The sequence below is a fragment of the Malaya genurostris genome, chromosome 2 (assembly GCF_030247185.1).
Source record: "Malaya genurostris strain Urasoe2022 chromosome 2, Malgen_1.1, whole genome shotgun sequence".
Taxonomy (NCBI): domain Eukaryota; kingdom Metazoa; phylum Arthropoda; class Insecta; order Diptera; family Culicidae; genus Malaya; species Malaya genurostris.
The window spans coordinates 103,669,386-103,682,991 of record NC_080571.1 but is presented as its reverse complement, the minus strand read 5'-3'; the positions used below and the strand labels follow the sequence as shown (position 1 = coordinate 103,682,991).

At 38.1% G+C, this 13,606-nt stretch overlaps 1 protein-coding gene across 1 annotated transcript in view; it reads left to right on the top strand.

Annotated features, from left to right (window-relative positions):
* The first annotated feature begins 4,637 nt into the window (after window positions 1-4,637).
* LOC131428394 (organic cation transporter protein) overlaps window positions 4,638-13,606 on the top strand; it is a 60,563-nt gene continuing 51,594 nt past the window's right edge. The window contains exon 1 of the mRNA XM_058592320.1: window positions 4,638-4,968. Within this exon, the coding sequence (XP_058448303.1) occupies window positions 4,923-4,968 (46 nt within the window). The 5' untranslated portion in view covers window positions 4,638-4,922. The remainder of the gene's footprint in view (window positions 4,969-13,606) is intronic.

Genomic DNA, 13,606 nt, shown 5'->3' with positions numbered 1-13,606 from the left:
TCTTCGAATCACACCTTCCAGGGCAATATTGAACAAGATACAAGAAAGTCCATCACCTTGACGTAGCCCTCTCCGAGATTCGAAGGGACTCGAGAGCGTCCCAGATACTCGGACGTAGCACATCACTCTATCCATCGTTGCTTTGACCAATCGCGTCAGTTTATCCGGGAAACCGTATTCGTGCATTATCTGGCAAGGATTTGGGAGAGTACCTTGTAGGCGGCGTTCAGCAATGTGATTGCGCGGTAATTGCAATAGTCTAGCTTATCGCCCTTTTTGTAGACGGGACATACCACTCCATCCATCCATTCCTGCGGTAGAATCCTCCCAAATCCTAGAAATCATCCAGTGCAGCGCTCTAGTCAGTGCCTCTCCTCCATGTTTGAGCAGCTCGCATGGTAACTGGTCATTGCCCGCGGCTTTGTTGTTCCTCAGCTTGCAGATCTCCTCACTTATCTCCGACAGATCAGGGTCTGGGAATCTGTCGTCGGCTGAGCGTGTACCCAGATTTATTTCTGTACCGTTCTCTGTGTCTTGTGCTTCGCCATTCAGATGCTCGTCATAGTACTGCTTCCACCTGTCGATGCCCTCACGTTCGTTCGTGAGAAGGTTATCACTTTTATCTCTGCACATTTCGACCTGTGGCGTGTAGCCTCTACGTGAGCGGTTCACCTTCTCATAGAATCTCCGTGTGTCATTTGCGCGGTACAGCTGTTCATTCGCTTCTCGATCTTGGTCTTCCTGGTGACGCTTTTTCTTCCGGAAAACCGTGTTCTGTCTGTTCCGCGCCTGTCTGTATCGTTCCACGTTCGCTCTAGTGCGGTGTTGTAGCATCCTTGCCCTTGCTTCTTCTCTTCGACCAACTGCTGACATTCGCCGTCAAACCAGTCATTTCCTCGATTCGATAACCTCGTACCTAGAACGGTTGCAGCAGTGCTACTCACGGCGGACCTTATGTTCCTCCAGCCGTCTTCAAGAGTCGCCGCGCCAAGCTGATCTTCCGTTGGTAGCAGAGAACGTGGTCGATTTGATTTTTCGTATGTTGATCAAGTGATCTCCAGGTGACTTTGTGGATATCTTTGCGGGGGAAGATTGGTGTCTAATAGTGCCAAAATGTTTAAGATGCCGTAACGGGCGTAGCCGACGTCCACGAAGTACCGCACGTTGTCTGTTTTCGACGCGGTGGGTTGCCGTTCTTTGAACGCGAACACTTTTGAACGGAGTTGCTTCACTGTTTTTGCCATCATGTATAGAGTTCGACTGATAGTGCTGTCAAATTTTGTCTACTGACTCATGGGTAGCTCTGATTGATGCTGCAAGGGTGGTTTCATCAGGGCGGAAGAGAGATTCCTTGGAAAATCGGTAATTTTTCTCCATATTTTTAAATGCAAACACTAGCACTTCACTAGTTATGAAGATGTGGAAGAATGGCTTTATGATTGTATCGCTGAAATGGTATTCGTGAGTTGGTGGAAACGTGTAATAATGCATAGCTTTCGATGACAACTACTTTAATTGATGTAGGAAAGCTAAGCGAGGACTGGAGCAAAGCGGGATATGCTTCATATCTTTTCTGGATTATCTGGCCATCCACCGAAAAAAAAATTAAATTTCGTTTCGTTGCATGCACTCTCGAACTTTACAATGCGTTTTCGTCAGTTTTTTTGCAGACATATTTTTTTCATGATACTGGTCTTTTGGTTCGGTGGTTTTATTGATTCCATTACAATTCGAAAGTTGCAAAAAATGTTTCATAAATAAAGATCTTGGAATGCATAATCGGGAGCTTTGAACGACAGAATTAGCAACGGTGCTGAAATTTGCTGTTTCAGACAAAAAATGTAGGAAGTCCTCAACACCTTGATTCAGTAAAAAACCTGTTTTAATCCACCTAGTGGTGTAATGATGCCTTTCTCATATCAATCATACTACCATATATAATACTGCGATTCTTGAAAGAATAACCGAAATCGGTTTGTTTGACAGTCTACTGATAAAAACTTGGAAAATATTTGTGGTCGATTTAGAAATTTTTTCAAGGTTTTTCCCCATTTTCAGTGATGGTATACAATTTTTAACCCACTTTACCCTATATTTCCGGATCCGGAAGTCTGGGACCACAGGACCTTTCATTTGAATCTAAGTTTGTGAAAATCGGTCGCGCCATCTACGAGAAAAGTTAGAACACATATTTTCTTTTTTTTTGCACATTTTACCCCATAACTCCCGAACCGGAAGTCGGATCCAAATAATATTCAGGAATTTTTTATGGGAACACAAGTCCTTTCATCTGAATCTAAGTTTGTAACGATTTATTAATTTTAGTTTGACGTAAAGCTGCCATAACTAAGTTCAGTTTTTGCAATGACTGAGCGGAAACATATATTGGAGAAGCCAAGTAAAAGAAAAACTAACAGAAATGATGAATTTTTGGAATCTAAGTTTGTGAAAATCGGTTCAGCCATCTCCGAGAAAAGTTAGTGCAAAAAAAAACGTTACATACACACATACACACACATACGCACAGACATTTTGCGTAGCTTTTAGGGTTCAAACACCTCAAACTGACCCTCCCCCCGGAAATTCGAGAAATTATTAGGGGCGACAGTGGCTAGACCAGACACGCAGTTAACCCGGACAGCTGAAATATCTTATAACCCTGCAATCAATTCGATGCATGGATTGACTTAGTAAATGCGCTTAGAGATGACTTGAGTAGAAACCCAGTTTTAATGGACGTTTTACTCAATTTTTAAAAAGAGTCCGATTTAGCCCCGGGTTGGTGGTTCAATGCATAGTGCGCTGGTCTTACAATCCAGCTGTCGTATGTTCGAACCCCGAGTTGGAAGGATTCTTAGTGTCAGTAGGATTCATAGTACTAGCCATGCAATGATTCTGTACACTAAGAATCGGCTGCGAAGTCTGTTGAAACAGAAAGGCCAAATTCCACAAAAGGAATGTAATGCCAGGACTTTGATTTGCTTGCCGATTTAGTCCCGATCTCCCCTATATTATGAAAACCACTTCCGAAAAATATTCAAAATGAAAATAGTTTTTGGTCGAGTTATAAGTCATTAAAGTCAGCGCAAATTTTTATCACCAATAAATATGTCTTTTTAAATGTAAAAGCAGTCGTTAAGCCAATATCTCCCGCTTAGACGCCATTCCCGTTTCTTGAAACTTTAAGTTAGGGAAAACCCGAGCTAGTCCGGATACGGGGTTAAACTGGACAGTTTAAATGTCTTCTAAACCAGTAATTATTTCTATTTCCATGAATTGACTTTGCTAATACGCTTTCATGTGACAGACATACGTAAGTTATCTGGATGACGATACAGTTTGGCATCAATCGAGTTCGTGTCAAAAGGTGTACAGTTTTACTGAATTTCTTTTGGAAATTTCCATATTTTTTTGGGTATATTTGATTTCTGTACATTGTAATTTAATTATTATTCCGTCTCGCAAAACGAATTGTCTGTGCTGGGCTTAACCGGACAGAAAAAGTGGGGCTCAATCGGACACATAATTCTCGACTTGAAATTCAACATCATTTATATGGTACACAAAAGATTGAAACCAACAGACAATCCATTCGGGCACGATTTTTCTCTAAATTTTCAAGAAATGTCCAGTTGCACCCCGTAGATTGTGCGATTTAGCTCCGCAGTTTCTGACTTTTTACGGAAACTAATGCATATTTTTTCAAACCACATGTTGGGAATTATAGCTGACGGTTGAAGCTATACAACGGTATAGATAACTTAGACAAAAATCTGCTTTTTCAATTTCTCGAAAGTGTCCGGTTTAGCCTCGTTCTCCCCTACAATTAACATGTATTTCTATTTAAGAATCCAGTATTATTAACTGGCGCACCTGATATGTAACCCAGTATTTTGCACAGTAGTAGCTAAAGTACATAAAAGTTAAAAATGAATGATCACTAGGTAGGGTGCGATTGCCTTAGTGATCATTGTGATCATCGATGGAAATGATTTGAATAGGGAGAGTAGAAATGCTATTTCCCAGTTGTCAAGTATTCGTGAAGTTACGTGGATTTTTGCTTACCGTGGCAAACTTTTACTATAATGAATGGCACTACATTTAACTTATGTACTCAATCTTGTCCCCGAAAGAAGATTATAGATCGTCTCGTGCCATCAACATTTGATTCACCATACAGTCTTACATACGTTTATTACACACTACACTATAAAAGAGGACTTATATTTAAACAGAGTAAAATTTTTTAGTTATATTTCTCAACTTCCTACACGGTACAAATATTTCCGTGCAATTTTGAGTACTTTCTAACGTTTGCAAAAAAAACGGGACTGCAAGGTTCATTGCCAACGGCGAACAATTGGCGAAGAATTTCATTTCCTTAAACAGAGTAAGTGAACTGTCAGGCACGACCTCTCAACTCTGGTGCGGGTGGCGTTTTTGTGACAGAATTGAATAAAATTTTTCGCATGACAGCAATCTTTCCGGAGTGATTCCAAAAATAAATCCAAAGAAACAAACTAGTAATATACTTGCGCTTGAAGTGCGATACCGTACCTACCGAGTGTTTGCAACGCCTGTCGAGAGAGACGTTCACTTTTGAAAATTGCTGCCTACATGAAGCGGTCGGTGTTTTACTGGCGTTATTCGTTCACCGTGCGTCGAGTGCAAAAGAAGTATCCCGTTTCTGACTGTTGGCGGGTTTCGGGTAGAGGGCTAACGATCTTCGAAGGATTTCTGAGTCCACCGGCGTGCGGGAGATTCCTGTTAAAGTGCGTGTCCGTGCCGGAGTGCATCGCATGGAGGCTGCCACGAGCTATTAGTGTTTGGGGTGTTCTTTTTAGTTGCCAACGACGTGGTCTGTTCGTTAGTCTATACTATCTTTCATCGGATCGGTGTGTCTCGAAACGGTCAGTGACGAAATGGGGGAATCCAATATCGAAATGCGTACGCAACAGGAACCCAGTGGTAAGTGCAATGTAATTTGATATTCTATCGGGCAGTAATGTAAATATTTGTATGAACAAGAAATGTATTTTTATTGCCATCAAAAACAAAAGGTAGTAAACGTAGTTTACTCTTCAAGACGTTGGCAGGGCGATATGTTTTTATCGATTTCACTATCTGTTTGTTTAGATGTTTCCCTATCGTCAAAATAGTTTTGTCGTTTGAAAAACTGCTAATTTTCTAAATTGCCACATAGTTTCTAATTGCGGCTTTCCGCAGGAGTGATTAACTGAGTGAGTAAATATTATGATCGGCAGATGATAAGGACACTATAAAATTAGACGTGATCTGCGAATATTGTAATGTATCTAATTTTAAGGCATATGCTTTGATATAATAATTATACCGAACATGTCAAAACAATCACCTTAGTGCAAAAGATAATTTCATTACCGATCTTTGCATGACTTTAGAGCATGATCTGATTTTACCAGAGAAATCGATTTTATGCTGTGAAGCTGCTTAGAAGGATTACTAGGGGGCCGTCAGTTACAACGGTTGTCATTTGATATAACTACACTTAGTTTTCTATCAGTAGTCATTACCTCTGCCTAAAATTGTCGGTCGTTCTAGCAACAATGGTTTATATTTTGTACAGAAATAGAAAAAAAGGAACGGGAAATTCTAGTCCAAATATCTGCAGAAGAAAGCTAGAGGACAAGAAAAAATGGAATAAAATAAGTGTATTGCAGACGAATTGTAAAAAATCGTCTTACCATTTCTAACGATCTCGTCCGAAACTGAAATCTGATGTATACGAATACCTTACTAAATAGGTACAGATTCGTATCAATTGGTTGATAGATTCTTTTTATCGTCTAAACGAACTCTCAAAACGTACGTGGTTTTGAGGAAATACTCTGTGAAGTCTAGGAACTTCAAAGACAGGGAAGAGCATGACTAAATTTAAACAGCTATATCTCCGACAGTATCCGAGTTTCGGTTACTTTGAGCTTCCGCCAGATCTGGACGCTTCAGATGACGCTCCGAAGTGAAAGAGATGACAGGATTTGAACCCAAATGACAATAAAAGTCTCAATTCATCTGACAATAAAATTCTCAATGAATCTAAGGTCAGGTTATAAAACCGAGGATTGATACACTTTTTGAACAAACTTATGCGATGCGATTCCCCAAAATAAAATAAATTTTCTATTTAGGAGAAAGTTCGAAAACACGCTGCAATAGGTTCGTTGACTCCAAACGATGTCCGATATAATTTTCGTTGAAGCAAGTTGAGGGAGTTGATGATCTTCGCCAGCAATGGCCGCACTAAAGAACAGTATAACGCCTTCAAACAATGTGGATCCTTGAAATCTCTGCCAGTTGTCATATGTTCGAGTCCCGACCTGGAAGGATTCATAGTGTCAGTAGGATCGTAGTACTAGCCATGCAATGATTCTGTACGCTAAGAATCGGCTGCAAAGTCTGTTGAAACAGAAAGGCCAAATTCCACAAAAGGAATGTGATGCCAAGACTGCTTTGAAATCTCTGCCGATTTTAACTATGAATCCGAGTTGTTTCGTTGCCTTAGGTATTAAAGCAGAACGATTCTGATTAAAGGCAAGTTTTTCATCCAATATAACACCAAGGTCGTTAACATGATCAGCTCTAGTAAGTTTTTGTCCATAAATTTTGTAGTCGAAGATTAATGGATGAAGTGTTCGGTGAAATGTAATTACTTGACATTTGGCAATTGCTGATCCCAAGATGGTTTCATCAACAACATGCGACAAATTTATCTCGCAGTTTTTGAAGATGGAAGCAGTCCTCATAATTACGAATTACTAAGCACAGTTTCAAATCGTCGGCGTAGATTATATTAGCTTGCATCTATAACCAAGCAGCAAAGCGGCTTTCAATATCTTGGCTGCCAGATAGCGTCCGACGGTGGGACTAATAGCGACATAGGCGCGCGGATTAAGAAGGTAAGGTCTGCCTTTGCGAGTCTATGGAATATCTGGAGATCAAATCAGATTCGTCTACGCACTAAGATCCGAATTTTTAACACAAACGTGAAATCTGTACTGTTGTACGCCAGCTGAAAGCATGCAAAAGCTACAGGTGTTTATAAACCGATGTCTGCGGTATATAATTCGTGCCTGGTGGCCTGACAATTCAATTTAGAATGCCGAGCTCCATTGTCGTTGTCATCAGAAGCCGATATTGACTGAAATTCGGGAACGTAAGTTGAGGTGGGTCGGACACTCACTTCGAAAGAACGGAAACGAAATCTGTAAGCAAGCGCTGGACTTAACATCGCAGAAGAGGGGCGGCGGAGCCTGAACAAGGAATTTAAGTGAGTCGATCAGAATTTGACCTGGGCCCAGGTCAAGTCGAAGGCAAACAATGGCTCTTTGCACCACTGCCGGTGCACAAGACACATAAGTAAGTAAGTAAGTAAGTAAGTAAGTAAAAAGCGGCATTATTGAAAAACAGTGCGAACAGAAGGGGACCCATATTATTGCCTTGTGGAACTCCTGATTCATTAGCAAACGGGGATGAAACTGAGGTTCCCAACTGGACACGTAGAACTCTACCACACAAATAGGAAGTCAACCATTCAACGAACTTGTGTGACACACCAAGTCGCATCAGTTTACGTAATAGAATTCTGAGGTCTTTACGATCAAATGCTGCTATTAGATCGATGTACACTGCATCAATTTGTACTCCTTCCTCCATCCGCGAAAAGCAGGTCGAGTTAAAATCGAGCAAATTTGAACTAACGGATCATCCTGGCATAAATTCATGCTGATCGGTTGATATATAACCTTTAGTCCGAGAGAGAACAACAGAACTGATAACTATTTCGAATAGCCTGGAGGCAGTAGATAGGCTCGTAATGCCACGATAATTTCTCACGTCCTTTCGATTACCATTTTGGTAGATTGGAAACACGAACGACTGCTTCTATATCGTTGAAAATATACCATGCTCGAATGATTTGTTGAGAACACAACATAATGGTTCGATCAGAGCAGTTGCACAGCGAGTATAGACGACAGATGGAATTCTATCAGGCCCAGCCGAGTACGAGCTCTTCAGTTTCTTTGCTGCAGCAATGATCATTTCGGGATGTGTGTATTGAGTGTCAAAGGCTGTTTCTTCAATTACAGCACCATCAACGTGCAATGTTCACAGCGCTACCAACGAGAAGAGTAGCTTGGTCCGCAATCAGCAGCACTGTATTCTTCGTACTAGTTTCGATGATATCGAATCGATGAAATTACTGGTTTGACCACAAATGCCAGTAGTTGCTTGAGGAGAAAAATGTAGCAAGGACGAAAGTGCTGTGAGAGCGAACGTGGAGTGATACAGACAAGCGCGGAACAACCAGAACTCGTTTTTTTAAGGAAAAAAGTGTATTTTGAAGTGTCACCAGGAAGTTCGACGAAAAGACGAATCGTCCGCGTTAGGGCACAACGTTACAAGTATAAATGTGCGGAAATGTCAGTTGTATCGAACGAGTGTGAGGTTGACAGGTGGAAGCAGTGCGAATGAAACACAAGATACTGCGAAGGACACAGAAATGAATCTGGGTGCACGTTCAGCTCAGCTTCTCACGGTTACGATTGGCTGGATTACGTAGTGAAAGGGGATCTTGAATCTGATCCGGTTAGTAATTATATTTGAACTAGGGTAACGGTAACCCCATTCATCTCAGCTACATAATTCATTTCCTGTACTAAAACCATAAGTTAGAGTGAGTTTTTTGTTGCTATAACAACAATTTTGCTTAATTGTCGAACTATTTTCCTTCGGTATTGCTTCTTACAGCCGAGAATAATGTATTCGATTTTAGCACAGTTTTATTGAAAGACGAATAATCCGCAAAATGATACGGTCACTATACTAATGAGATGACTATTGGTATGATGGCTCTATCTACGAAAACTATATAATTTGATATAATTAAGGAACATTTTTTGTTCCTCTTTTCTTGATTTTTCCTTTAAACAATACATTAATTGTTTATCAGTGAAATTGTCACCATTGTTTACATTTTTTGAACTCGAATGGTTTCTCCATTTTTCACAAGAGTTGAAGTGTAAAGATAGCAAATCTACAAAAAGCTAATACATTGTTTTTAATCAATGGAGTGGTAATAGGGAAGAGGGGGCGATTTGTGCACACCTAAGCTTTTTGACGTATTACAAATAAAATATTACTTTTTTCATGATCGTAAACACGTCTACGGAAACTTAAAACCCTGCTTTACAGTATGCTCAAAATGGTCGTGTTTTGTTCCTAATAGTGCGCAAGGGTAAGATAATAGTGCACAATGTTTCACAATTATGCGCACAATTAATTTTTCGTAATACTCGGAATGCTCGATTATAACTTTGTTTGGGTTGAAAAACAGTCAATAAACCAAGAAAAACGTGATTCTATTACAAATAAATATAACTCTCATTTTCTTATGGCAGATTTCATATTCACGTCTGTCGTATTTATATAAAATAAACAGGGAAGGTGAAATGTAGCCGAATGAAGTTGATAGGGCCAAATCTCAATATTTATTGCAAGTAAATAGAGGTAAACATTAACAGGAGCTCACAATAAGATGCACACTAATATGTACCGCGCACTATAACTTAGCTTTCCCCTACATGCAGTAGGTTACTCGTGTTTATATTTATCAAGAAAGTAAGCACGTAAATCCGTCAGTTCATTATGACTGATTATTTGAAGTGGTAGGGGAGAAACAGGGTAAATTGTCCATCTTCAGTATTGCAAAATCATAATAATATAGGAACTAAGTAAATATTTTAAACAATTGCATAAGCCTCAATAAGGTTTAAATCCTATGGTCGTTAGTCTCTTGGATCGGAAACACTTCCTGATCCTATGTGCGGTGTTGGGAATAGAAACTACACGCATGTAAAAATAACCAACGTTGGGTTTCACGCAACGAATTTTTTAATTGAAATAGTGACAAAAGAAAGTTTGATCAGTTATAACGAATATGGCTGCTTGAAACTACTAAACAAGATAATACATTTTTTCAATAATCCAGTTTCTTTCTTTTTATCAATGTTTTTATAAAAATAACAAATATTTTACTTGTGCGTTCCTGTCAATTTAAATGAACGAACTTTAGACAAAAGTTAATAATTGTAGAGCTTTGCATTTACAAACTTTTTAGTTGAAATAGATTAATTTATAACGTTTAATATTATGCATTTTTGTTTATTTTAATGAATAAAATGATTTCTTTCAAATTAACTTGCAACGTTATTTTTTATACCACTTTTATTTCGACTTATTTTCGTTTTCAAATTCTTGAAAACTATGCTTTTGTGATGGGAAACTTGTAAGACGTTTAGCATTTTTGTTTCGAGAAGATCGAATTATGCACATATCTCAATCAAGCCAATATTATGATTCGGTGATCCGTCAGTCCGGTCAAGGTGAAGATTTTTAATCGATTTTTTTTTGTAAAAAAAATGTTATACAATTTTCATAAATATTATTAATTATTATTCATACGCTTGATTTTTTAAGTGTCCCTAAGAAATGAAAGATGCAGATAAAATTTTAAATTTAAAACGCGTTTTCAACTTTATCCGGAGGAGAAAAATTGCACTAGTTTATCCATGGTCTTAAAATTGCTATGATTTATAAGAAATAAAAATAATAAATCTGTTTAAACTTAATAAGATCGTAGACGAAATGAACGATTTTTTTTCTTGATATAAATGTATAGCAGGATTGAATCAACATGGACATTGCCGATAACATCAACTCAACTTCTCTTGACATGTAAAAAATAGTTAGTTTATTTCAACAGATATCATTGTAAATGTTGAAGGGAGAAATTAGTTCGAAACAATCATATTCCAGCTAGAAATTCAAAAAAAAAAATGAAGTACGGTGCTCTTACCTATCATGCTATGCTCGTCGTAATATACTATTGCGGGTGGTTAACATCGATTTTAACAAACTTAAGTTAAACATAAAAATTATTCTTCCCCATAGGTCGGTTTTCTTTTTCCACCTGATTCGAAGTTTCGGTTTCCGAGTTACGGGATGGAAGAATAAGCGTTAAACACCAAATATCTTTATTTCAAATATATTTTAGATCTAAATTTTTGGGGATATTCAAGGACCAAATGATTCTAAATATTAAATATGTGTCAAATTTCGAGCAGACTAATAATTACGAATGTTTATAGGAATACAAATGCTTATAGGAAAATTCATAAATCATAAATAATCACAGATAGCCTTAGATTAAGGATCATGTTCGAGGAAAAAAGAAGTGGCAAGAATTTTTTATAATTCTAACGCAATTTTTTTTCTTGCTCAAACGATGCTTGTCACGTTTAACCTTTCTGTCCGATGTACTCGTGAATGTTGTGACACTATAATTCCATGGCTCTTTCTCTACTAAATATATATATTTAGGTAAAATTTAGCATAAGCATAGAATATTGCTTATCTTGTTCTGAATGCTTTACTTCTGAGAACGGCCTGTTTCTCATGGAAGTTCAGTGTGTGGTGCTCACAAATAGAAAATTGAAGGTGTGCTAAAAAACTTATCCATTATTTCAAACGCTTGTCAAGAGGCACGAAATGGCAACTATTTGGTAATTGTTAATTTTTCAATCTTCCGAAGTTGGATAGATTGCATGGATTGGTGTATCTCTAGGCTGTTTTGAGTTATATTGCAATTGTGAAGAAAATGCGTTGTCCTTTCCCAGAGTTTAATATACAAATTATACAACTAATGTGTTCTCCAATGGTGCATCAAATGCTTCGAATGTAGCCTAGTCCTCATACTCATGTAAATCATTAACTCCAACAACATCTAGAGTCCGATGAGTAGTTGTCCTTCTAACAAGTAGGAGAAGCATGAACATGCCTTCTCTTCCTTATATTGTAACCTTTTCTTTAAACATTGAAGATGTGGAAAATCGGCAATGGTGACTATCATACTGTAAAGATGTTCAATCGAAATTGGAACGGTATCAATTCCAATATACTATTTCCTAGCAACTATCATTAGAAAATATAATGATATCAGAATGGTACAATACAACGTTCTTTAATTTCATCGGAATCATGAAAACATGCAAAACATACAAAATTAAAATATGCTTTCGATATTCTCATATATCTATCTGATTCTCACAAACGAAAATTGAAATTTCGAATAGTTTTAAATATAAATATTTTTTTTATTAGCGACTGCGTAAAAGCATTCCATAAAGTTGGTTGGCAAATTATTCTCGTTAGTTGATATTTCCATCATTCTTCTGGTTATACCGAAAGTATCTGAAATGGTGGTCAAAAATTCCAAAGCGGTACTCACTTAGATTTATCAGAGGTGGTTGGATTGATTTTCACAAACATAATTTCAAGTGAAAGATTCCGTAGGTTGCCATTAAATACCAAACTCTCATGTAAAGGGACTATGCAGAGAATATAAAAAAAATTTTTAAACCTTTTAAGTTCGTAGATCTTGTTAGCTGATGGCTTAACAAACTTATTGCCGCTCTACTCGACGGATTTCGGAAGTACTGGATTTAGTGGTAAAAAATTTCAATATGTATCTTGCTCGGAATTCATATAAACTTACTACAAAACAGCTTTTTTTATACCAATGAATGGATTAAAACAATATTTTATGAACTGGACTCGAAAAAATGCAGCAGACAAAAATTATATTCGAAATATTTTTAATTCGGATATTTTTCAAATTCTCAGAGAACATGCATTGCTTAGGTTTTTGTCCTCTCCTAAGGCAAATTTCCGCGCATTGGGCTTAACACTACCAATTACACACTTTCATTCACTATTTCTTCAGATCCTAGTCATCTTTGAAGATACCATCACCGGTTGCACATAACGAGCCGATCAAAAGAATGTGTAACCTTCAAGGGACCGACCGTGGGGAGGGCAACATGCATTTTTGGAGGCATTCTTATTAGTGCTGAATTAACCGCATTCACAAATTACCTGTCACACCAAGAGTTTTTTTTGTAAACTATTCGACCTTCTTCTTCCGAAGCTTCCGGGTTGGTCTGGCTGACGATAAACTCTAGGTCTGCTTGAAATTCGCTTTAATGTATCGTCCATTACGACGTATTTCGGCTGCACCAACCACTCGTGGTACAGTTGTCTGGTATGGGATTGCCCAACGTATTCTGTTAATTGGTGCAGTTAGATCCCTTTGTTACCTTGAACTTTTGAAGCCCGGCCCACGTTATTGCCAGTCGGATGAACTAGACGGACAAATTGATTCAAATCGTGCTCGAATTATTCCCTCGGTTCACTAGCTTGCCGCGAGGTCGTCTGGGTCTCTGTGTACGATATTATCTTAGGGGACGCTGTCTAATTGTTTCACGATCCACCGGCCTGGATTTTCAACTACCACGCACAAGCCATCTCGATAATCACTTGACAGATTGTAACGAAATTACACTCTTAACTAGTTTTGTTCAGACTTTCATCCATTTTTAACTATCCAATATAAGTTAAACTCAAAAGAAAGTGTTGCATTTTTTCGGGTTCAATTCTCAATCAAGTATAAAAACTTATGGATAAGTTCTTGAGCACCGATGAAGTAAAATAACGAACAATGAAAATTAAG